This window comes from Sarcophilus harrisii, chromosome 2 (assembly GCF_902635505.1).
Source record: "Sarcophilus harrisii chromosome 2, mSarHar1.11, whole genome shotgun sequence".
NCBI classification, from domain to species: Eukaryota; Metazoa; Chordata; class Mammalia; order Dasyuromorphia; family Dasyuridae; genus Sarcophilus; species Sarcophilus harrisii.
This window is the reverse complement of record NC_045427.1, coordinates 631,168,940-631,195,272: the sequence shown is the minus strand read 5'-3', so window position 1 is coordinate 631,195,272 and position 26,333 is coordinate 631,168,940. Positions and strand designations below refer to the sequence as shown.

Below are 26,333 nucleotides of genomic sequence, written 5' to 3'. Positions count from 1 at the left end.
ATAAAAGTGAAGTCTGGAAGGAAGTTTCATTCAATCCTCTTACACTTTCCCTGGGTGCCCATTTTCCAGAATAGGAAATTGAGATAACTGGGGTTAAAGAAGTAATTTCTGACTGAATTCAATTAGTACTTCCACTAATGCTAAATTGTCTCAGATTGGGGATAAGCTAATTACCCAGGGAACACTTTAGTCCTTACAAAATGTTCTTAAAGTGTGATAGAAAAAAAAATTCCCTTTTGGTATATTCTCCCTTCCTCTTCCCTTCCATCTTAGCAAGTCCAAGAAAAGTGTTATCTCTTTACCCATCACTGCCAGGACCAAGCTGCCTTTCATTTCTCTTCCTCCTTGAAGACAGCAGTAAGAGGCATCCTTGGCAGGAAACTGTGTGCTGACTCTGCAAACCCTTTAGGCTGGGCTGGCTGCATAGTTGCTTTTCCTCTTTACTGTGTGATTCCAAACACATTCTCGGCCAAATTTCCTTAGCATCAGCTTCCTTTGAGTTGTCCCAAGATTTCTGAAGTACTTAGGACACCCAAATGCAGTCTGTTGCTCTGTGGCAGATGTTGGTTAAGAGGTAGATTTCAAGAGTCCTCGGGGTCTGACTTGATTTTAGTTTGATGACCAGCCAGAGATTTCAGAGACCTATCCCTTTGGAGAGCAGCACACGGTCCAAGATTCAAGTCCAACCACTTCAGTAATGCCTTTGAAGCTTAGCAGCACCTACCCAATTTACACAACATTCCGCTGTGAGCTCCATGACAGCAGGGATTGGATTTTCTCATGTGAGAGACACTTGGGGGTGGTCTCATTTTTGCTTGTTTTTTCCTCTCCAGATTTAGAGTGCCCAGCATTTGGATACTTAATACCACACAAGGCATCATGTCTGACCCAGTGCTGAGATAGGACTTTCAATCAATCTCCCTTCTTAGCTATGGCCACCACTTTTGACAATCCTCCATCACTACAGAACTGCTGCATTAATGAGGTTGAAATGTCTACTGTCAGCAAACGTTCTCAAGGAAAACAGACACAAATTCTCTGCAAACCAAAAAAAAAGATGAATGAAAAGGAACTACATGAAGAACTATTATTTGACTTTTCTGGTTTTCAATAGCCTCATTGTGGTGTCTTTAAGGCATGGCACATTAACTTTCATGGCTAAAGGGTTTATCAGAGTAGGTTCATTAAAAAAAAAAAAATCCAACACAAAACCACCACCCAGATTAAAATCCCCTCCCTTTTTAACAGGAAATCCGGCTTCAGGAATAGGAAGTCGCAAAGCCTATCCCAATCTCCCCCATCCCAGGAGAAGCATTATCACAGCTTTCTAATTCAACAGCTGCAGAGCAGTTAAGGAAAAAGGGGGAACAACTGGCGGAAATGTTACTGCTTGTTTGTGTTGATTTTAAACCAAACATTACTGGCCACCAGCTGTTGATGGGTGGCTGGAAACACCACCTCAGAGGGAAACTGGCCTTCTGCCTTGAATGATGAACTCCTCATGGTTTTTGGAAAGCAATGTCACACAAAGACTATTTGTTAGCTATCTGTGCAGGTGTGTGGGGGCATTCTGAGCTTGCCAGCAGTTAACAAGCAAACAGGTTTGGAACTGGGCTGGTGACCAATCTTAAGACACTCAATGTCGCCTCCACAGGGACCACAGGATTTATAGCTGGCAATAAATTTTCGTGTGTCAAATGAGGAAACTGAGGTGTAGAGAGACCAAATGACTAACAGGCTCCAGAATGGAACCCAGGTTGCCCTGTTCCAAACCTTATTCTTTTCCCACTATCCCATATTTCCTTCTATCATAGGGTTGAGTTAGCAGAAAATAAGAAGCCACATACTGCACATTGAAAGTTCATTTAGTTTGGTGCTTTCAAGGAAACAGGTGTCTGAAACGTTCTCTCCTTCAGGTTTCAAAAGAACTTTGATTGTGGGGATTTAATCTAGTCACTGACTTCACAAGCAGCAGAAATTACTTTTTCAACCTTAACTTCAGAATATTACTGCTACATTAAAATAAATTATAGCTTATCTTGTCATTATTATGTATTTAAAAAACACAATTCACCAACACGTAAGACATACTTTGAATAAGCATTTGGTAAAATGAAATTGTTACTGATTTTGAAAGAACAACAGGGCTAGTGATTAATGTAGAGTTGACAAAGTCTCAGACAAAAGGCAACACTGATAGGATTTCACTCATTAAAACACAGTTAAGATGGAATCAAAATGTATTCACTGTTTTAAAGTTTTAATGAAACAAATGTCAAGCAAGTACATCAACTTCTAATGAATCAAACAAAGAAAATCTAGAAGCTTAATTACAAAGACACTTGTACTGAAAACTTGGCATTTCAACCACTTCAGACACAGGGACAACATGTGACTTTTTCTCTTCACTTCAGAAAACACCTTTTGTTTGACTCTCTGCCCCCCAGAGCTGCCTCCCCTGGGAGTTTTGTTTTTTTTTTTAAACAATGGGGGAAAATATCTAACATGGAGAAAGCAAAAATTCATCATGACAAGAAAAAAACAAGACAAAAATAACTTTTTTCCTAATAAAGAAGAGTCATGTCTGTATCAGTGGGAGACAGGATCAGGGATCAAACTCTGCTGTCACTTCATGGAGCTCCAAAGCACCTGACAGGCCATGTGAGCCAGTCAGGTGAAGCTTCTGAGTTGGCTGGATGTGCACCCCATGTCTAAGGTTTCTGTATCACTGATTCTGAAGACACTTCACGTCACTATCACGCCCAAACCCTATCTCTGGTTGGGGCAAAGATCACCTCTGCCCCAAAGTTACAGCTACTCTGGGTCACAAAGTACTGCCAGGAAAATTTTACAACAAAGAAAGCTGGGGGAAAAGGGAACGGGGAAGAGAAAAGAGTGGGGTCCTAAGAGGGATACTGCCTGGAGGCAAGAGGAGCAGAGACCAAGTACCCAAAGGATAGCTTAAAGCTCTAATGAAGTCTGTCATCCCCTGGAGACAATCTCTTACTTATTAATACTTTATAAACATGAGGCATGCATGGGACCAAGGCCATCAACAGTGGGACCAGAGATATGGGGAGGAGGGGCCAGATGATGGAAGGAAAGAAGCAATTAGTTACTTGTCACAGAATTCAAAAGCTGGCTAATGTTTTCTTGATGAAGCTAGGCCATGATGGACTTCTGCTTTCTATCACGGCAGGGCTGGCTTATGTGAATGGGGAATAGTGAGAATGCTCCCCCATAATCCTTTAATGGAGCTACCTCACTCAAAGTACTCACCAATTAGCGGGCGGCTCATGGGCCACTCCATAGCAATCTAGGTTGGTCCTTGGACAACAGACAACAGAACACAAAGGCTAAGCTGCTTGGTGGTAGTCTTTTTCAAGACACAATGAAGAGTCTTAATGCCATGCAAATAAAAAATATAAGGGAGTGTGTGTTGGGGTGGGTGTGCGCATTTCTTTTTTCCTCAAGAGATCAAAAACCAACAGGTAAAGGACGCACTGTAAAGGACGCACTGTCGCACCAGCTGGTGCAACGCCAAGATCCAAGAGCCCCGCACGGCAGTTCCTGACAAGTGCCCGATTCCTTCCTTGAATACCATGTGGGAGAGTGGCTGATTGTGCTTCCGTGAGTGACTGAGGTAAGCAGGTGGAAACCTTTTATCTGGCTACCCCTGCAGCTAAAAAACAAATCAAGGTGGGGAGAGAACAGGACCCTGCTCTTTCTGCCTCAATTTGCTTTTCTAAAGAATACAGATGGAAGGTAAAGGCCAGGGGACCTTTTCCATACATTTGTCAGAATGAGAGTCTATGCTGAATAAGGAGAGATTCTCTCTGTAAATGAGAAGTCTCCCAGCTGAATCCATGACTCAGCACAAATGAAAGGAACAGCATCTTCTCACTTTCCATGCAAGATCAACTGCTGACAACTTTCAATGTGCCAAATAGGAAAGACAAGTGCTTTCCTGCTATTGCTCACAGTGCTCCCCTAAAAAAGAGGGAAATAGAAGTCCTGCTGGCCTTGGAGCACTGCATACACTTAGGAGAGCAGCCCAGGAAACTATGATTCATATGGGCCAGAAGTGGGACGAGTGAGCAACCAACTCCAGTCAGTACGCAGAAAGGGCCCTGATGAAGGAACACAGAGCTTCCATGTTGCAGCAGGATAACATGAAAGAAGAAAAGCTCTCATGGAGCACTGCTGACTGGCAAAGGGGGGAAAACTGTCCATGGTGATGGAAGCTTAAAACAAGTGACAGGAGGGGCCCTCAGGCCAAGAAAAACCCCTTCTGTGTGGCCCCAGGAGGAATCTTGCCTTTTCTCTGCAACATAAACTGAAATGAGATGAAGCTGAGACCCTGAGAGTCCCGGGGCACTCTCAGAACCTCAGAAAAACGCGTGGAAAGGGCATCCAGACACACCTTGAGGTGCTCCAATGCTTTCCAGGGGTGAGAGAGCTGGAATGCATGCACAGATCCCTTGCACCCCCAGGCAGTCTGTTTCCATCATGGCTTCTCATTCCTCACAAGCAGAATCACTTGCAGAACATCTCGGAGCCAAAGCACCTGTGGACAAAGCCAAGGAAAACAGGAAAAGAGTGAACATCTCTTGGGAAGAAGTAGGGCTGTGTGCCTAAAATGCTGGCTTCTTGTTTTTCTGGGAAAGTAAGTAGGAAAGGGCAAGGCTGAACAAGATTCCAGAGCTGGCTAAACCAAAGGTAACTTGTGTCAAGGTGTTTGTGGCAGTGTTTTCTAAGTGTGGTGTGACTTTACCTTTGCACAAGGGCAGTGGGGACACTGAAGGGTCAGCCTGAGGTCACCTATGACGAGAGAAAAGCTGCCCACAGGGACTGGGGCCAGGGATCTAAAATTAGGAAGGCATCTCAGTCCAAGGAATCTGTGGTCTACACCAACTCCATTTTTCTCCAACTATAAATGTACCTTATATCTGAATATAGAGAAATTTCTAAAATAAGTACTGTGTAAAACTTCACATGAATATGCACTACAATAAAAATAAAATCACATATACTACTCAATGGGCATGTATTGAATGGGCAACAAAATATTTAACCATTCCACTCGTCTGAAATCAGGCAATTTATCATTCTGGCTAAGTTCCTAAAAATGACTCATCAACAGGATTCCCCTTCCTAAGCCAGCTGCCTTCAGCACACTACTTGGGCGAGGCAAGGCAGCATCTCATGGGAGAAAGAGCACCAGCTTGGAGGCCAGAGACCTGAGTGTGGATGTTGGCCCTTGTGACCTTTCCCTGCATGCTGCGTATATCATGTCCGAAGAATTCAAACTTGGGGCTTCCCGATGCCCAGACCCATGCTCTTTCTCCCACCTTCATGTGTTACAGACAGGTGAGGGGCCAGGATGACAGCTGGGGAATGTCTATCCTGTGCAATTAGGAAAATACACCAAATGAAGCTACCATCTAGAAAGCTGTGGTCTCCCCAAAGCCCTTGTTGTTAGTAACCAACTCCCAAAGGCCACTTGGTTGTTCAATGTCTTGACCAGCCGGACTGCCTGGTGTGGTGTCTGTGTGGGCATCTCATCTCCTGGGAGCTTGCAAACTCCCTGAGGGCCAGGCCCTGTCCTCGAGAAGCCTTCCATCTCTCCCAGGCTCACCGTCTGAAGCAGTACTAAAGTACTAAATGTACTTAAAAGAAACTGGAATGTACTTAATTAGTACTAAAGTACTAAAGAAAATGAAGAAAAAACCCAACAACTGTCTGTAGAGTCCCCCATGGCATCTCTTCTAACCTACAACTGAAGATCTAGACTTCTCTGGGGTCCGTAGCTTCCCCCTCCCAAAAGGAAAAGGCTTAAATGCCAGGGGACTGGGGCATCCATCTTGCCTCTGCCTCTGACAATGGGAGGTGGCATTAGCTGCCCATCACTTTCCCTCCCTGGGCCTCATGGGTCAAGGCAGGGGACCCCCTCAGGCTAAGGCCTCTGCAGCTCTAGTGTTCTCCTCCTTCGCCTGCTCGTCCACACCATTAACTTCCCTTCACTCACAAGCTCCTAACAGTGGGTGAAGCCTCTGCCAAGCTGGTGTCAGAGTAATTAATTGCCCCATGAATGCTGGGGACATCAGGCTTAGCTGTCGGTACATATTTGTATAATGAGACCAAGCTAGAATTAATCACAGTCTCTGTAATTGTCTCATCTGACAGATTTGGGGGTGGGGCTCGCAGTGGGAGGAGAGCGAGCTATTCTTAGTTATTTCTGAGTGGCCAGAGGCTAAGAACCTGTAGTGACCCAACAGTTCATATTTTTATCTCAAATATTTGTAGGCTGGAGCTGGGGGAATACTTTGCAAAATTAAGCTCCTTTGGGTTTTCTAGATGACATACTCTAGGGTAATCACTGCACTGGCAACATCACGAAAACAAAAGTCGCTAGTCCCTGTCCCCTCCTCTACCCCACAGTAATTTCCCTACCAGGACACAAGGAAAGCCCGCATTATCAATTATTGCCTTTTTCAGAATCTCCCACCTCCCTCTCTTGAAGCTCACAAATGTGCTAATTGAAAATGCCGTATGAAAATGAGAAGGATGATGAGCTCCTGAAAATCCCGAGGTTGGATTTACAAGCTGTTCCCTTCATAAGCAGCAGCGATAATGCCATTTCTTGGTTCTGCAGGGAGCTCAGACCATCTCTTCCAAGTGCAGTCCGTTCCATCTGGCTACTCTCTGGAAGGACAATGGTCCTTTTCCCCATCAAAGCCTATCTGAGGGCAGAGAACTACTTCCCAGTGTGGTTACTGCTACAGGCCTGACCAGAAAGGTGGATGGGCCCCACCTTTGTCTTGGCCCACAGTCACCGCCCTCTTAAGACACAGAAGCCGGGATTCTTACTTTCTTGAGGCTGTTTGGGGTGCAGGCCCTGCTGGACCACACAGATGTGCAAATGGAGGATAGCTATGGGCCTGGCAAGAAGGCAACAGAGACTCAAATCTCGGTTTCAAAGAGACAAACTGGAAGCCTCAGTATTAACTCTTGATTTGGTCTAGCTAGTGTCAGTGGGGACAGTATGAGACCATTAATTCCACCCCCCAAATGAGTAGCTGGACCCCAAGATTCTCTCATTCTTGTAGTTGGAGAGATCTGGAATGTATTAATAAGGGAACAAACTAAAAGCCTGTTCTGCTGTTAGGAGGCTGACAAACCTTGATTTCAAGGTTTCCTCAAGTGGTAAAACAGCAGATGTGCTACACAGGGAATAGAAGTCCTGGGTTCAAAGCTGTGGTCTGGGACTTATCTGTGTGACTGAGCAAAGCACCGCCCCTTCTGGGGCTGTCTGTCAAACAGCGGCACAGACTCAGAGGAACCTTACAGATCACTGAGGCTGCTTCATGTTTTAGAAGAGGAAAAAGGCCCATATGGCTGGGGAGGGGTGCAGATAAAGAGTCTGCCTATGGCCCAGGGGTGGCAGGTTGGGATTGGAGCCAGGCTGGTTGCAGGCTTCTTCCTCCTCTATTAGCCAGAGTTCTTATGGAGAAATGATGAGCAGTTTAGAGGCCTGAAGCCAGAAGGGTGACAGCAGCAGGGGCAGCAGGACCCAGACTCAGGTCCTCAGATTCCAGCCCATTAGGGCCGCTTTACTCCTGGTCATTGTTGTTCAGTCATTTCAGTCACATCTGATTCTTTGTGACCCCAATTGAGGTTTTCTTGGCAGAGGTCCTGGCCTGGTTTGCTATTTCCTTCTCAGCTCATTTTACATATGAGGAAACTGGGGTATACAGGATGAAGTGATTTGTCCAGGGTTACATGGCTAGTAAGTGTCTGAGGCTGGATTTGAACTCAGGTCTTCCTGACTCTAGTCCCAGTGCCTTTGCATTAGTAATACCTCAGACTTTCTGGATTTTGCCAAGCACCTTCAAATCCAATCCCACTAGTCCTTGGAGCTGGGATCCTTGCAGCAGCCTCCCTTGGGCCTTATGACCTCCAGGCAGCCCTCTATCCCCTTGGCTGGGCTGAGGGTCCATTTAAGAACCAAAGTACCAACACATTCCAACTGCACAAAAAGGTTCAGACAATGGATGCATTCTGTTGGCAACAAAGTTTTTTTCCAGACTGGACACTACACCCTCATGAAAAAAGCCAAATAGCAGCTTTCCCCCTCTCCCTCCAGTCAGTGGCTTCCTCTCTCTGGAGAGCAATGCTCATGGGGCATCCATTTCCCTTACCAATATCTTTCTATTTGGTAACATGGGACTGACACTACAAGAGAACACTTACCAGTAACTAGCGATCAAGCCTGTTCACAACCTCTCGAACCGTGGCTATGAAGTTTTCATTGTCCTGGGGATTAGCTAGAATAATACTGTGCAGTCTATTCATGTATGAGTCAATTGTATCCACAGTGGGGGTCTCTCCACTTCCTGAAGTTGGGAGAAGACAAGAGCAAGATGGGAAAACAATGCAATTCACCAATTCCCTTCATATTTCAAGTAAAGGCAACAACTGCAAGGACCTGACATGGCCAGCGTTACCACGAGCCTCTCGGTATGACCATTCCCACAGGAAAGAGCACAGGAGAAATAAGCTGAGGCTTATTTCTGAGAAATAAGCAATTATCCCTGAACCAAAACAATGCTAAGAAATGATCAACTCAGAGGTCATAGTGTCCACCCCAGAATGTTTTGTAGATCCCAGAGTTCAGATGAGGGGATACAATTATGGAAGTACTACTAATGGATGGATACAGCCAAAGTTTCAAGGCCTGAGCTGGAGGTAATTTTTTTCTTTTCTCCCTTCTCACTTCATTCACTTTCTTCTCAGCAGATTTCTACCAAGAATCCAAGGAAGAATCACTGGTGATGCCCAGTGAGTCCCAGAAACGGCTAAGCTGTTCTCACCAGGTAGTGGCACTCCTGCGAAGCTGCTGGTCAGGGCCTGCCGCAAAGTCTCCAGGTGCTGCTGCAGGATGGTGTTTCGGCTCCGCTCCTGGAGCACATCCACCTCCAGCTTCTCCACGGCTGTGCGCATGCTCTCTACGTGCTTCTGGAGAGCTGCATTCCTTTCTTCAAACTCCATGTTGGATTTACGCAGCTGCCTCAGTTCTGCTTCTCGAGCTGACGACACCCAGTGCACAATCCCAGGAAAAGAGAAGAGGAGGAGTCAGGGGTGACTTTTCTAAGCTCTTACAAAACAGATTCTAATTAATATGTGCTGACTTTATTTTATTATCCCTGTTGTTATTAAGCTCAAATCTAGACAATGATTTTGACCATGGAATAGAAGTCTGGGTCATAGTTATCTAAATTCCTGCAATGGGAATCAGTGTGCAGGAGAACAAAATTACTACTAAATGTCCATCAAAAATTTGTGGTGCTTGTTTTATTATTCCCTTTGTCTCATACTCAAAAACTTTCAGAGCATAAACTTTGCTTTCATCTGTCACCCTTGAAAGAGAAATGTTGGGGGGACAGAGAAGAAGCCGCTTACTAGCACTGCTTTCAAGGCCCCATGGGGCCATGGGGAGTTCCCTGCTATATATTCAGGACATCTGTCCAATCACAGAAACAAGGAATCAAACACCAGGAAGTCAAAGCAATTACCTTTACTGTGGTTGAGGAATTCTTCTGTGAATATAGGTATGTCAAAAACAGACCTTTCTTTCACATCTACTTCCTTCTGTGGATCAAAGATGGAGAAAGAATAAAGTTAAGTTAATTTTTAGCAACAGCTAAGTAAAATAAAAAGGTTTGCCAACAAAATGGTCCTGGGTGAACAACCTCTTCCCTAAAGAAACCATAGCAGAAACAGGGATCATCTGAAGAGCTAAGGCCTTGGGGCCACAAAGAGAGGAAACTGAGTTTGAAAAACAGTGATCTCAATAACAGAAGAGTATTAAGATTTGTTTTTTAAAAAGAAACCTGAATTGGACTTACATTGATGACTTAGATCCTTTAGATTCAGTCCTCTAAGATGCTCAACCATAAAATAATATGCCTTAAGACAAATCTGAATATGTATTTCCCCAAAAAAGAGGTGAGAATACAGAAGCCATTTCTAAGCTTTTTGCTCTGCAACATTAATAATGAAATGTTCTGAAAGAGATGATACTAAGAAAAAAGGGAATTTAAATATGACTTTTCAGTTGCTTTTGAAGGTTGTGTAAAAACCTTCTCTTACCTACTCTAATTCTACAAAGTAGAAAGGCACATTAAATAGAATTTGCCTATTATGCTACAAATCATAGTACTTTATGGAGAACCATTGACTTTTAAGAATGTACCCTCCCCCACAGTGTTCCCATCCAACTTTGGGCACTTTTTGTTTTCATTCCAAACTCCTTGCAAGAAATAAATACATTTCAATCTTATTAAACTCAATTCCTTATAGGCAAGGCCTTGTGCTCATAAGAAGGTAGAAGAGGAAAAAACAAATAGTCCATGTTCTCAAAAAGCTGATAATCCAATAGAGGAACTGAAACACCAACAGAAAGAACTATAATATAAGACATTTCATAGTTATGGACATTAAAGAGGTTCCTCCCCAAAGGGTGATTAGTGAGGAAGACTACCGGAGATGTGAGGGTCAAGAAAAGGCTTCATGGGATACTGAGTTGGACTTCAGAAAACGGGCATGAACTTATCAAAGCGGGGAGAAAGGGAGAATAGTAGAGGCACCAAGAATTGCAGGATTAAAGAAAAAGCCTAAAGGCAGAAAAGTCCTGGGCTTGGTCAAGAGACAGAAGGTGGTTCAGTTTGGGTTACTGATTATGAGGAGAAGAGAATGAATGGACAGAAACAGTTAAATCAGAAGAGAAGGTTTAGGAGAAAAAGAATAAGCTAAATAATATACAAGATGAGTCTGATAGAATGCAGGGGAGAGAGGTCATAGATGCAGCTTGAAAGGGAGGTTTGGGAGCCATCTGTAAAGGAAGTGAGGTTAAAGCTGGGGGACTGTCTTAGGCTGCTGAAGTTAAAAGTAAAGAGACATTTAAAATAGTCTTTAAAAATAAGAGAGCCAAAGATGAGGAAATAACAAAGATGGTAACCTAATGAACCAATTGGACTCATCAAGGATCCCAGCAATGCTTTCTAATACTTCTTAGAGAGCAATTTTAAAGCAAATAGTTTAGGAAGACTTCCAGGGGTGATTCAAGAATACACACACACACACACACACACACACACACACACACACACACACACACTCACACATTCCTGAAGGAGAAAAGTCCTTTGAAAGCTTTGTTTTTTTATATCCCCCCCCAGAAGTCAACAGATTGCTTTAAAAAAGTGAGAAGAGCATAGTGCTGAAGCAGCCTGACTCTGAAACCTCCATAGCACCCAAGCCAGAAAAAAGTACTAACCCACTTGTTAAAGCACTCTTGGCCCTCACTTCTAAGGTGTCATGTAATTGAGCACCAGTGAGATTTGATGTCTAGTAGAAAAGCTGGAGAGAGAAGAGCCTGCAAAGGAGGGGATCAAAGTAGCAGCGTGCCTACCCTGCTGGTCAGGGTGAACAGTCTGCCCTTTGGCAGCATGCCAACTGACACAATTGGCTGCATGGGACTTGAATTGTTTTCTTAGGTTAACTGCCAATGAGTATGCATTTATAACTGATGCTAAGACCATCCCCTATTTTTCAAAAACAAAGTTACCATTCCTAAAATTGGTCCCCAACTCTTACCACCAAGAGGCCCTCTTAACCCAGAGTATCCTGAACCTCAGTTAACTAAATGCCTTTGGTTGAAGCACTAGTGAAGGTATAGAGAGTGATGCTGAGAAGGCCAGAGGCCATGTGCCAGTGGCTCTTCCAAACCTCGCCTTTCTTTGCTGCCCAAACTCGGCTGTGAGTCACCACAGAAAATCTCTCAAAGTACACAGTTCCTAAAATATGAATCAGATGGGACTATAAAGTACCAAGGAGGTGGCCATCTGTCAGACAGAAAACCTCATCGCTGCAGTTTTGCCTCAGTCACACCCATTTCTTCCTGCTTTATGAATGTACCTCCTGGATCAATGTCCCACCTTAGTCCTCATAGACTCAGGCCTCAGTCAGGACCTTTCCTTAGTTGTTTAGATAGCTTTAGGTGACTCTTTCCTGAAAGTACTCCCAGTTCCCATTGGATTACTAGTTCTCAGAGGGAAGACAGGCCTGCCTCCCCTTGTCTGGACTATATGTGTCATAACTTTAAGGGAGGGAGGTACTTGGCTCTCCTTACTGATAAAAGCCTGGTCTGGGGTGACAACTATCCAAGGGCAGAGGACACTATGGCACAGATGTGATTCACACTGTCCCTTGATCCAGATTCTTGAAGTACAAAATAAGAAACATTAAAGCAATTAAGTGAAACTGTTCAGTCTCTAAAAGGCAACAGAGAAATTCTACTTAACGGAAGAGCGGTAATGAAAGCCATCAGCACTCTTCCATTACTGAGTACATTACCCGGCATGGAGAGGATCCTCTTGGGGGCTTGGATGTACTTAAGCTGCTCCAGGGATTAAAATCATACGGATCTGATTACCTCTTCATTGAAAAGGCCTAATTTGTTCAGGCTGAGTGTCATTTTGTCATTTCTCATAAATTAAAGGAGAAACAAAATTATTGTTTCTATCTTGGTCTTCACATGAGATGACACTTTCAGGGAGTAACTCTATAGGACTCCTGGGTCTTGTAGGCTGGCATTTAATCTGAGAGCAGCCAGAACACCTCTAGCCTTAGGTTTTCATCCTGAATCATGTGAGAGGAGAGCACAACAAAGGTCTTTGGGAGCTGCATGCTTTGCTGTGACTGAAGCCCATAGCCAGATTTCCAGCTTTAAAGGCTGCTTTGAACACGACATACTCAAGCTAGAGTGGGCAGCCCACCACTGGGCAGCATGGTTTGTGGGTAAAGGTTCCTCTGGTTCTGCTACATGGTTCTTTCTGGTCTGCACATCAGTGATGCCACTTTAAGAACCCAAGACTGATTATCTAGCTTCATAACAAGCTTCTTATGGTCCCATCCTCCCACCAAATGACAATGAATGGATTTCATGACGGATGAATTCACTAGTATTTGAATCATACAAACTATCAGAGAGGTATTGTCCCTAAATGAGAGAAGTGCTAATCTCGCTATATTCTGCCATGGAGATTCAGTTCAAAAAGCCACATTATATGAAGGTCAATGACAAGCTGACAAGTATGCAAAAGAATACCAGAAAGCTAGAAGGACTGAAGAACCTGCTATACGTTGATTCAATAAAAGGTTGGAATTGTTAGGAAATATGATAGCTTTCTTTAGAATATGAAGAAACATCAGATAGAAAATTTAAGATTTTTTTCTGCTTGGGTCAGGAGGGGAGAATTAGCAGCAACCACAAGTTACACAGAAGGGCAAGATATTGGCTTAATATAAGAAAAAAACTTCCTAGGAATTAGGGCTGTCCCAAAGCAAAATGGGTTGTCTTTGAGGGTCACAAGTGGAATTCATGAGAAGGCTGGTTAATTATTTATTATAAATCTTGTAGAAGGGATTCCTGTTTATGTATGGATTAGATTAAATCTCTGAACCTCCAAATCTGAAATTAAATAATTCAACAGAATCTTAAATATGGAGACCAGGTTGTTCCTCCAAGTTCTGCTGTTAACAGTTGTGAGATTCTGGAAAGTCACTTCCTCTCTCTTGGCTAAACAGCTCAATCCAAGATTGAGTCTATGACTCAATCAAACTTTCATCTTTCCAACTGTTTTAGGTCAAGCACAGACTGATGTTAGGAGTGACCATCAAAACAGACCACGTGGTGATGGAGATTCACCAAGAATCATTGTTTCTTGTTCCTGTTCAGCTCTCTTAGGTTGTGATTAGCAGGAAGTCTATACAGAGAATCAAGTATTCTTGACACTGAAATTCTCAGAAAAGCATAAAACAATCAGGGTAAAAAATTAGTGTTTAAGTTAATAAAAAGAACAAAAAGGGAGAGAAAACTAAGCAATTACAAAATTATTCTTTGTTAACAGTAAAGGTTGTCAATGTTATTAAGTTTAAAAATCTCCAAATAAAAATAAAATTCATAGCAGTTCATCATGTACAATTAAGAGTACCAGAATCTATATATAATTGGATTTATATGGAATTCATAGGATGAATAAAATAGTGATAGTTGCCAGGATTTACAATCCTCACAAAACACATGAGGGAATCATTTTTAAAGAACAGACTGTGAATTTGAATAATTTTTCCATAACTTTACTGATACAGACCTGAGTTTAAAAAATAGAACTTTATAAGTAAACTACTGCTCTTAAGGAAATTTCCTTGACTTAAAACCCCCCTTGAAATAGCCATTGTATCTGAAACATAATTATATTAAAATTTTCATATTGGTTAATCATAGGCTATTATTTCAAATCAAACTTATATACAAACCTTTTCCCATATAAAAAAAAAATGTGCTCTACTTCTGTAGAGATTCTGAAAAGCTAAAATAAGTACTACTCTGGCAGTTGGAATATACCTCACATTTAGGCTAACTTACAAGTATTTCAAATTCTCAGGAGTCAAGCAGAAGAACAGAGATGGAAACTGTGACTTTTTTGGTATAGGAAACTCCACAGTGGACAAAGGTCCCCTGATGCAAGTTGGCACCTTCTCTATAACTTAAGATGTCTTAATAAGTTATGCGTAACACCGAGAGATGGAGAGATTTGCTCGAGTCTTCTTGGTTTTGAGTCACCTCAATAGTATTTATTTAGCATCCCACTATGTAGCAAGCATGCAAAGAAAGGCAAAAGACAGCTTGCCCCAAAGGAACTTCATCTAATGGGGAAAACAACATACAAATATGCACTTACAATACATAGACATGATAAAACTGGAAATATTCTCATATGGAGGTGTCAGCTTCTAGAAGGACTGGAAAAGGGTACTTTCAGAAAATAAGGTATTATCTGAAACTTGAAGCTAGGTGAGGAGCTCCAAGAGGCAGCAATGAGGAAAGAACATTGCAGACATGGGGGGGCGAAGCGGGGAGAGCCAATGAAAAGGCATCAAACTGGGAGAGGGAGAGTTTTCATGCAAGGAATGATCAGGAGGCTGTCAGGATTGTGGAGCACATGGCAGGCAATAAAGTGTTAGGAAGGGGCTAAAGTGGCAAAGAAAGAATTTCCTATTTTGATCATGAGGAGGCTGTTGTTTTAGGATGAAGACTATAAGCTGAGTGCAAGGAATCACACGGGGATGTGAGGAAGAAGGCATTCACACACCAAAGAGAAGGCAGTGTCAGAGGAAAGAAAGGGGCAAGAGGAGAGATGTGAAAAGTCCACGCCAGGAAGGTTAAATGTTGATTCCACTTTGTGCTCCAGATTTTCTACCTCATTGGCTGGACCTTTCTGGTTGGGCTCCAGCCAACCTTTGATCCTATGACTTGCCCTGTCTTTGTCCCGGCTGGAGCTCACACTTTCTCTTTCCTGTAACTGTTAAACTGTAACTTCTCTTCTGCACATTACATGAGATCCTGCATGCCTACTGAAATCTCTTGTAGGTAGGAAGGAAGGAAAGAAGTATCTGTCAGGACTTTGTGTTACTTTTATCCATTTGTATTGAAACTTGCATTAAAATTATCTAAGGTACTGCCTCTTTTCCAGTTGATAATAAAGTAAATTTCTTGAGAGAAGGAATAGTATAATCTCATTTAGCACTGTGCCTTCCTCATCTGAATGCTTAATGGACCTGTGAGTTCTCAAATATGAGGAAATTCCCATCACCAACACAGATCAAAATGTAGCTATAACTTGCTAGACAGATCTTGAGAAATTGACTGGCATAACAGAGGCAAACAGAGAAGCTAATAAGCAAGACGCCCGGAACCATACAGCCATATCCTTTGATCCACCAGTCTCAATATTGGGTCTGTATCCCAAAGAGATCATAAAAAATGAATCTGTAGCAAGCCTTTGTATAGTGGCAAGGAACAGGTAACTGAGTGGACAACCATCAGCTGGGTAATGACTGAGTAAGTAATTATCATTACTTATTACATTATTATATTATTTATAATATATTATTATATAAAATAATATATAATATAACATAATAATATATAATATTAATATAATATATAATATATTATAATATAATGTATTATTATTATAATAAGTAATTATCATTACTTATTACATTATTATGAAGGTAATGGAATATTATTATTCTATAAGAAATGATGAGCAGACAAATTTTAGAAAAGCCTGGAAAGACTTAAATGAACTGAAGCTGAGTGAAGTGAGCAGAACTTTGTACAGAGAACATTATATGTAGTAACAAAATTATGTGATAATCAACTGAGAAAAAACTTGGTTCTTCTCAACACTGTGGTGATTCAACGCAATTCAAATAAACTTGGGATAATAAATGCCAATCATATGCAGAAAGAGAACTATGGACACTGTGGATCAAAGTGTTTTCCCTTTTTTGCTTGTTTTTTTCTTTCTTGTGGCTCCCCCACACACACACACACATTGATTTTCCTTGGACAACATGCAAATGTAGAAATATATTTAGAAGGATTGTGCATATTTAACCTCTATCACATTGCTTGCTGTTTTGGGAAGGAGAAAGGGATAAAAATCTTTACATGTATTTGGAAAAATAAAATACTATTAAAAAAAGGAATTGGATTTAGGCAACAAATGATGAAAAGGAGGGGGAAAGCCAGCAGTTTCCAATCACGTCCCTTTCCTTCTATCACTTTTCATTTTTAATAGTGAAAGGACAAGCAGGTAAAAGAATGTGGTTGGAGGTTTCAGCCTTGTGAAGGAACAGACATGGCCCTTAATTAGCTCAACCCAGACAAGTCAAGTTGTAGGATATGAATTAGACTTTCCTTTGCTCATCTATCACTTGTCCCTTATATCTTTCTGTTGCTTCCTACCCTTCTCAGGTCCTCAGCTACCTACCCCAATCAATAGCTTCTTCCTCCACCAAGCCTTCTCTGGGTCCCACCATCCTGAATGACTATTCTCCGTGGCCCCTGGAGCACTTGTCTTCACAAATCTGTAATGTGCCCCACAAGATGCTATGTCTTAGAGAATCACCTTTGTACATCTTATTTCCCTCCAATCCCTCAAAATCCTCTGTATGCAACAGGGTCTTACTGCATGTTTTTTGAATGAATTTATCTTAAAGGAAAACCCCTTAATATGCTCCAAAGACAAAATTATAAGAGAAGATTTGAAAGAGGCCTCTTTACCTCATGATCGTGAGCAGCCTGTCGAGCTCCTTCTGAAAACAAGAAAACATTCAGTTGAAGTAAAAAATCCAAACACAAAGCTGTCAGATGACAAACAAATCCCATGGAGTCACTCCCCATATTAGGACTAGTTGGCCCACCACTGCCTTTTGGGAAGTGTGCCCTACAACCATCAGGCATGGCTGGGAAATAGAAGAGGAAGAGCAGTCACCCTCTGAGAAGAGGTGACCTTTCCAAGGAGAAGGGGAAGGCAGAACACAGAGGAAGGTACCCCTGCAACCACAGCCTTACTTTACTGATGCTTGTATAGCCAACGCTACTCACAGACAACCGTAGATCACCTTACTCACAGTGGGGCTGGGTCTCTGTGACCTTAAGCACCTATCCTGGTCAATGAGTGGGTGACAAACTCCTAGGGCTTGGGGATTGGGTTTCGTGCCCATACACTCTTCCTGGCTTTGCCCACATGGCAGGACTGCTGGCTAGGGGCTGGCTGGGTAGTGGGGCTGAGAGGGACTTGAATATTTGAGAAGTGGGGAAGATGGAGGTAGGACAGAGGGCTCTGTGGGGCTGATCACATCGCAGTGAGAAGAAAAGAGGAACGCATGGGATGGTGGACCTGGTACAGGCCCTTTAAGCACAAGCCCAATAGTTCAGGTTGCCACGAGAGGCAAACGGGAATTCCTGAAGATGCTGCAATAAGAAAGGCTGTCATGACAATTGAAACTTAAAATAGCTTCTTTCCATTACATTTGGGATGTAAGGGATGAGGTCAAGTGAGGAGGCAGCCACTCCACAGTTAAGCTGTCACTTTAGGGAGAAATTTAGGGAGGTAGTCTTTGGCCCACCAGGACATAAATGACAAGAATGGATGTGGCCTTCATACCCTGCCGGTGAGATTTGCCCTTCTGCCGGTCCTGAGCTTTCCTACTAAAGACTTTGTAGGCCTCCGTCTTCTGATACTGCTCCAGTTCCTTCATGTAACGTTCCTTATCTCGGTCTGCTTCATCCAGGTAACGCTACAAAGAGAAAATTCAAGTATTTGTGAGAAGGCTTGGTCATGCAAAATATCCATACCACAAGAGGCATGGACAGGCATTAAGAAAAGAGGGAGCTTGAAAACTGAAAGCAGAGTTGCAGTCATTTAACTTTTGGATGTTTTCATAAAGAGAGAGAGACTCTGGCTTTCAGGCTGCTGACTGACTTTTTATCTGCATGGATTCAGAAAGAATTAAAATAACATAAAATTTAAGTATCAAGTACATGTATTATTTCTTTGGGTCTGGCAGGTTGAGATCCCAGGGCTATTTAAAGCCTCAGGGGATATGAATGATGTAAAGGTAACACTTAGCAAGTCACTGGGGCACAAACAGAATATTGTTTTGTTTATGTATCATCAATTCATTCTGAGAGGATGACCTCATACCATTTGGCTTTCTAAAGACCATGGAAGCGGAACACTAAGGATAGAAGGAAAGAAGTAGAAAAAAAAAAAAAAATGATCTCATTCTGAGGACCCCTAAATAAACCACTTTGAGTCTGCTTCCATTTACACATCTTTTCTTTTTTCCTTTGTCCCATTAATTATTTACACAAAAACTATTGATTTACTGGATCATTTGGGTCAACTGCCTTTTTTCCTTTTAATTCAACAAACTGAAGTTATTTTTGAGGCAAGATGGTACTGAGGAACAATGCCGGTCTTATGTTGGAAGCCCTGGATGCCGGTCTGAGCTCTTCTTTCTACTTTGTAACCTTAGGAAAGTGACATTAGCTTCCCTAGGCCTTAGTTTCCTCATCTGTAAAGCGAGAGGGTTACAGTAAGATTTCTTCTATGTCTAAAATCTATGATTCAATAGACAAAAACAAACAAACAAAAAAAGCAAAAAAAAACCCACCACAAAAACCAAAAACATAATCCTGTTAGAATAATACCTATTCTGGATTAATCCAATACAAACCTGAAAGACCAGTTATAAGATACCCAATTTTTACAGTAGTCACTTCTATCTGCTACAGCAACAGAGCAAGTAAACATATAACAATTTTTAATCCACTTCATAATTCAAAAAAGTAACTGCTATTGGTGAAAAATGGCATTTTAGTTTAATGGAATCTGTTACATTTTAACTTAGTAATGCAATTTAGAAAGAAAAATTGCAAGTTGTTTTAAGCTTTATAACATTTTTTCAAACCAATTTAAAGAAAAGGTCTGCTACAGATTTATTTTAGGGGACTTAAAAAAGTATAAGCAAAGATTCTTCTAACAATCTTGTCTGCTCAAAAGCATCCTTCCAATTCTGTACCAATCTAATGTTTCTTTAATCCTCCATAAACCTCACTCCAAACAGACATTTGATTTGGATTGGTCCAGCAAGGTAAGTACCAATGTTTGGTACTCAGCACTTTGGTATCAGTGTTAGTGATTGCCCCAGAGAAGAGCCATCCAGAAGCATAGTGAAAGCACCTCTATTTTAGTTTGCACAGCAGGGATCTAATGTGCCCCAAGAAGACAGGGTTGGAGTGACTGGCAATTATCCCACCTGCCACAGCAGCAGAAACTGGTCTCTAGCCTCTTTTTAAAAGACACGAAAGTTACTTCTCTTAAGCAATAGTCAAAGCCAAGGTAAGCATCAGGAATTTGAATTGATAACCTGTTTCTCCTCAGGAGGTAGTTTACTCCATTCATTGCCCAGCATCCTCGTGATTTCTGGAAAGGGGACCTCGGGTCGCTTTGCTCGGAGTTGTTCTCGACGTTCATTCATGAATCGTACATACCCTGTGAGGGGCGATTTGGGAGCATTGCTGTCTCGAAGTGGCTTCTTTCTCTTTCTTCCTTTGGACCAACCTCCTCGTTTATTTCTTTGCTTTATAAAAAAAAAAAAAAGAGGGAAAGGATAAGAACTTTGATTTAAAGAATAGAGGCTACTTTAAAAACAAAACAAAATAAAAAATCCTAGACATTTCCTATCTCCCCACATCTGCCGCAGGTACAGAGGATGAAGGCTCTTTAGAATCCTTTTCCATCATCACAGGATCTTTTTAGCGTTACTTCAAGGATGACCTGAATATTAATCCCTAAACTCACTGAGACTAGCATTGTGATACTTGGTGCTATGGCCCTTCAAGTTTAGGTTTCTGGCACAGAGAACTCAGAATATATACAGAGCAATTTACCACAAGAAGCCAAGCTATCGCCTAAGAATAGACCCGTTAACCATTAGAACACGCAAAGTAGAAGAGGAAGGAATATTAGAAGCAGACAGATTGAGTAACTATATAAACTACAGAAGTGATTCCCTCTTTAAATCTCTTTAAAGATAAGTTTATTTCTCATATAATTTGCCACAACAGCAGCATTATTCTAGGCCCCTAGAATCATAATTTTAATTATATACCTGAACATCAAATCTTCAGCTGCCAAAGCAGAAAAGGTTAATGGTTTATTCTTTTAAAATTTTTTAAAGTACATTTATGTTGAGTTCTTAACTGTATCTCATGAGATTATTGTTTCGTCCTAAGAGTTGCTACAAACAAAGAGAACCTAATAATGATCCAAGAAGAAGAAGAGGTGACCCTGAAGGTCATCCACTAGAAACGATTCCTCTTCATACGAACAAACTGGGCCAGACAGCCTAAATTTCTTGCTCCAGGGCAAGTGGCAAACCAGGCTGCCACCTCTGGCTGAGACTCTCAGTCTTTCTCTTGGTCTCAACGTCCTCTTTGCTATGAAACAGAAGGCACACCCCAGGACTGTGATCATGATTCTGCCTTTTTCACACACTCCCGTAGGAGGAGAAGATCCCAGAGTTAACAGCATACTACAGACCCCACAGACTCTTAATCACAGGCACAGCTGCAAAGAATAGAGATAGGAGTTACTGTAGCTGAGTCCCACAATGCCGGAGAGGGCAGAAAGAACTGTGTCACTTTCCTCGCAGCAAGGACTTGCCCTGGGTTAGCTTAACATGAAGTAATATTCACTAAGACCTCAAGAGTTACCAAGATGATGATGAGCAAAACCCAATATTGACAGCTAAGGTAAAAAATAGGGAGCTGATACAATTAGCTTCGATAAAAAAATAAAGGAAACAGTGGCCAAATATTTCCTTGGGAATAAGTTGCTGGCCTTTGTGCCAATCACATAATGCCCATGTTTTGGCTATTTGTCCTTCATTTTTGAAAAGGACCAGGGACATCAAAGGGTGAAGTCTTGACAAGTGCATGGAAAGTCATCAGCCTCACTCTATCTTTCAATCACTGAAGTCCAGTGGCAAGGCAAAAGTCAGGACAACCTCTGATGGCAGAGGATACAGTGAGTGACCTGGCGTCTTCAATATCTGACCTGGCTGTAAGCACTCCACAGCTCCTGCTTCAGCTACTTTCATGCTGCAGGAACACACTGCTTTGATTTGTCCATTCACACACTGTGAGTAGACAGCCCCCTAACTCAATAACAGGCTTGAGGTCTGTCATTTCCCTCAATCTGGTTTAGGCCACCTACTGAGACAGTTGTACCTGGGTGTGGCCACTGAAAAGGGCTTGGCAAATTGACATAGACCAGGAATGTTAATATTCCTGAATATCCCATATTGCCTCACTTATTGTTCTAAATGGCAAATGACTACATGAAAAATCAAATGAGTAGCAACTGATTAAGACACCAGAAGAGAGTAAGTAATGGACTCTACCCTCCTGAGCCTTACCATCTAGGAGGGGATAAGATACATATACAGGTAATCATAATATTTAACATCTGCAGAGGGTTAAAGCAAGACCCAAGTAAAAAGTCATTAGCATCAAGTAACACCAAGAAAGACTTCACATCAGGGGTAGTGATTTATTCAGGCTTTAAAGGGACAGCCAAAATTCAATAAACCTCTGTATTGTAAAAGCAGTTCATTCTGAACCTAGAAAACAGAACAAAGAAAGACACAGGGTGGAAGTTTTGGTATCGTGGGGGGAACAGGATACTTAAGTTTGGTGGACAGAGAGAGCAGACACATTACAGTACAACAGAGACAAAGCTCCAGCAGCTTTGAATTCGAGGCCAACAAGTCTTAAGGCTGGCCAGCAGGCCAGTGCCAAGCTGTAAGGCCAGGAATGTCATGGCTAGAATGACGCAAAAGACTCTTCTGGCAGTGTGTGATGAAGGATTTCAGGGAGAGGAGAATGGCAAGAAGACCAAAGGAACATCTGGGAGTGCTGGGTGGGAAAGACGGTCCTTGAGGTGAATTAGAAATGTGTCCAGAGAGGTGCAATGCCCCTGAAATGGAATTCCTTGTATATGAACTCCTGAGAGAGCAGCGAGAGGGACCGCGTGATCAGCTGTGTCAGCTCACCTCCTCCTCATGCCGCTGTTCACTATTGTCTACTGTATTTGAAGATTCATTCTGGAGCAGCTGGACTTGGGAGAGATCTTCCACAAAATCTGGATTGTTTGTGGATGGTGTGGCTCCACCAGGGTATGTAACCTCTGGATGGGCTAACCTAAGGGGAAGAGGAACACACACACACAACTTTAGCCTACAAAAGAAACAAGGACTTATGTGCTGTAGGCATGTACATACACTGAAATCATGCACCATCAGTCAGAACACATCACCAAGCCTTCATTAATTATCGGATCACAAACTGGCCAAATGATTTAACTGATTGATGGCTTTCACACAGGGTGGAGAACAGAGACAAAAATGCCATTTCCACTCTCACTGAAGACTGGTAAGAATTTGAACAAAGATGTTCAGGAAGCCCATCAACTAAGAAAAACAAACTTTACCCTAAATTCTTCTCCTTTAAAGGAATCCCCAAGGGTTAATTCTTCTCTTAAAACTGAGGCTTTCCCCATGTAAGAGATTTCAAAGTGCAAGCTTTGTGTGGTGTCACTCATAGGAAAAATACTGCTCCAAAAGAGAGACTCAGGAAAAATGGAAGCTGCACAGGGACGGAAAAAGTAAAGAGATTCAGAAAATATCCTTTCTTAGGGAAATTTTCAAGTTAACCTGATTCATAATTTCTTTCAATGGTAAGATCCTACTCATTTGTGAATAGAATTTTTCTCAATCTTCGACCCTATTGTGCTGCTAAAGACAAGGGTTGCCTCTCCTTTCACCTTACAGGTGACAGTCATCATTTCCCCCGATACTTCCAGTATCAGCAGGGAGGGAAGCATGGAGGGAAGCATGGAGGGACAGTGATGGTTATAAAGTTCCTAGGGGAAAGGGCTTGCTGGGTTTTAGTGCTAGTAATGGTGTGTTTTAAAACTGAACCAATGGACCAATATGTGTCTAAAGGAAACCACAGCTGAAAAAAAGCCAACATGAACTTCGACAACATTAAGAAAAACAAAGGAGGTGAATCTTGCAATGTATTTCTGGATGCTTCATTCAATTCTGAGTGTCACATCTCAGAAAGATTACTAAGTGATTAGGATAATGATAGGGCTAGAAAACATGTCATAAGAGGCTGGTTGAAATGACCAGAAAACTTAGCCTGAAAAAAAAGACTTAGGGGATCCATGCAAATTTTCTTCCAGTATCTGCAGATATTGCACAAGAGGGATCAGATTTGTTCAGCCTGCTCCCCCGGCAGAATTAGAATCAATGGGAAGAAGGTTCTAGATGGACAGACCTCATCTTGATGTAAGAAAAAACTACTATTCCTAACAAGGAGAGTTGTTCAAAAGGGGAATGGAGGTGATCATGTGGAGCCTTAGGGAGGTAAGCAAGTGGAGAATTCAAGGGGCGTCTGGAGGATCATGTAGTGGGGACACTGGGCAGAGATTCCTGGCTATTACAAGTCAGACCTGGTGACACCCTTGCTCAAACTGGTTGTGAGAGGGGTAGGGAGGAGACAATGACTAAGTTTCAACTCTTACTAGAGCAGATGGAATGTGGTCATTGTCCTAGCTCTAAGAAAGTCAAAATAATTTTATCTGGGGATCATGGAGCAAATCAAATATAATAATAAATATATTGCTTTTAGGGTCAGCAAGAATACCTAAGGACAGGATTAGACCTATGATTTCATTGGTAGGCAGAACTATCAGATGAGAAAACTGCCTTTCCCAGTGCAAGTCAGCACTTTTCATATATATATAGTCTTAGAAAGTTCCCTAAGGCCTGAGAGGTTTTAATTGACTTGTTCAGGGTCATATACACAGAACATGTCAGAGGCAGGACCTAAATTCTCCTGGCTCCAACTCTACCATAATACCCCCTTCTACAAACAGAATACAGACTTTCAATGAAAGCAACAACCTGATGTTTATTTTTCACTATATAAATCCTCTAAAAATCATACATATTTTGTCAGCAATTCCCAAAGAGGGAAAACTGAGAATATGGGAGTCAACTAAAGCTGCTGAGTTTTTTGTAAAAAGGATATAGATTTGTAGCTTGGGCAGCTAGTCCTCTGTCACTATGTATTTCAGAGGGTAAAATTTATTTTATAATCTACAGGAATATAAACTATTATGGCTGATTTCTTTTTCAGAACTATTCCTAAAATAGTTATTTCTTTAATGGGATTATTCCTTTGTTAGAGATTTCTTAAGTGATGGTATTGCACATGCATGATGAAAACAAAAAAGGAAAAAAAGCAGTAACCAGATGACCAATTTTTAGATCTCTTTCTGGAAGACTGTTTTGCAAATGACAGCAGAATCCAGATTAAAATGAAGTTTATAATGGATCTCAAAAGTATAACAAGAGTCCCAGAATGTATCTTTTGGTGCCATGGAGCTGCTCCTGGAGCACACAAAATCATGCTGTGCAGCACGAGTTGAGGCAGAGTGGCCCAAAGCATATACTCACCCCGCTGCAGCCAGGTCACTGCTCTCCTTGGAGCCATCATCATCTGCAAACAGTGGGGGGAGAGCTGAGCTACTCATCAGATTTTCCATCTTTCTGAAAAGAAGAAAAAGTGAAACAATCATTAATGAAATGTAATGGGCTGAGGTTTGAGCTGATGCACTGAGGTCCCAAGTACATGAGGCTAGATAGTAATTGGGCTATACTCTATTAATATACATGATTGGATTAAGAATGGTCCCTGCCCACTCTCCTTGCAAGTCCTGATGTGTTGTATAGGAAATGACGATTTTGGTGGGTGGAGGCAGGGAGGGAAGAAGACAAGCTGGGAGAGATTGGGCTGAGTTCGAGACTCCGAGCTGCTGGTTGTGTGGCTGCTGGTCGAGCTAGCTTCTTGACTCAGCTGCACACATTGCTATCGCCGATTCTCTTCCACCTCCGATCCTTCTTCACTGAGAATAAAGACTGACGATTTTCCCCTAACCTGAATTCCTGTCTCGTGCTGATCTTAAAATACACGATCATAACAATGAAATTAAATCATTAATTCATTTCAGTAAAACCCATGCCCATTTAAGAAGTTTCCTTAATCTTACCCTATCATCCGAGCAGTCCTGCACTGAAATATTTATCAATTCAAACCTTAGTACTAAAGGATTTTCTTTAAGCCTGTTCCTATCAATTGACCAGGCCAAAAACAGTTAAGAGATTTTACTGTTTGGGGTCTAACAGGAGAAAACATACTTAGTGTTAAATTTAGTCCTGTTGCAGAAACAGCAGAACAAAGTATTTAGGAAGCATTAAGACCCTGAGCAAGTCCTGTTTCTCTCATTGTATCTTAACTTTTCTACTTCTAGAATCTAGACAATAATATTGACCTAATTCACTGGGGTCTAGTGAGGATTAAAGGGAAAGTGCTTTATAAACACTGAGCTCTTCAGATGACAAGCACTTTGAGTATTACATAAATGAAAGGCATTGTTATTGCAGCATTATCCAGCTCTTAGTCTAACTCAAAGGCCCAGATGATTCATCTTTAGCTTAAAAGGTGATAAACTGAGCTCTCCTAAGGAAATACTGAAAGGGAAGCGGGGGAGGGAGGGCAAACAGATGTGGTTATGAGTCAAAGAAACCACATTTCCAGGTCAGAAATACTTTCCTCCCCACTCTTCTGCATGCCATAACACCTAGGTATAGGAAATAAGTAAGTTTAATTGCAAAAATAATTGTTAAAAAAAAAAATCACAAGCTTCTTTAGGCTATAGAACACAAAGAAAAAAGGTCAACACCACAAACTGAATCATTTTGTCAAGTGGACTTCT

The 26,333-nt window shown here is 41.8% G+C and overlaps 1 protein-coding gene across 6 annotated transcripts in view; it reads right to left on the bottom strand.

Moving 5' to 3' along the window:
* Positions 1-2,228: 2,228 nt before the first annotated feature.
* Positions 2,229-26,333, bottom strand: part of HMG20A (high mobility group 20A) — a 64,884-nt gene continuing 40,779 nt past the window's right edge. For 3 of the 6 annotated variants that reach the window (XM_023505059.2, XM_003754880.4, XM_031956814.1), the window contains exons 2-10: positions 25,015-25,107; positions 22,543-22,690; positions 19,855-20,067; positions 18,087-18,219; positions 17,201-17,232; positions 9,576-9,651; positions 8,874-9,089; positions 8,254-8,396; positions 2,229-4,567 (exon numbers count right to left, since the gene is read on the bottom strand). In XM_023505059.2, the coding sequence (XP_023360827.1) occupies positions 8,260-8,396; positions 8,874-9,089; positions 9,576-9,651; positions 17,201-17,232; positions 18,087-18,219; positions 19,855-20,067; positions 22,543-22,690; positions 25,015-25,103 (1,044 nt within the window). In that variant the 5' untranslated portion in view covers positions 25,104-25,107 and the 3' untranslated portion in view covers positions 2,229-4,567; positions 8,254-8,259. The remainder of the gene's footprint in view (positions 4,568-8,253; positions 8,397-8,873; positions 9,090-9,575; positions 9,652-17,200; positions 17,233-18,086; positions 18,220-19,854; positions 20,068-22,542; positions 22,691-25,014; positions 25,108-26,333) is intronic. The other 3 variants (XM_031956815.1, XM_023505392.2, XM_023505975.2) reach the window with 3 other exon arrangements.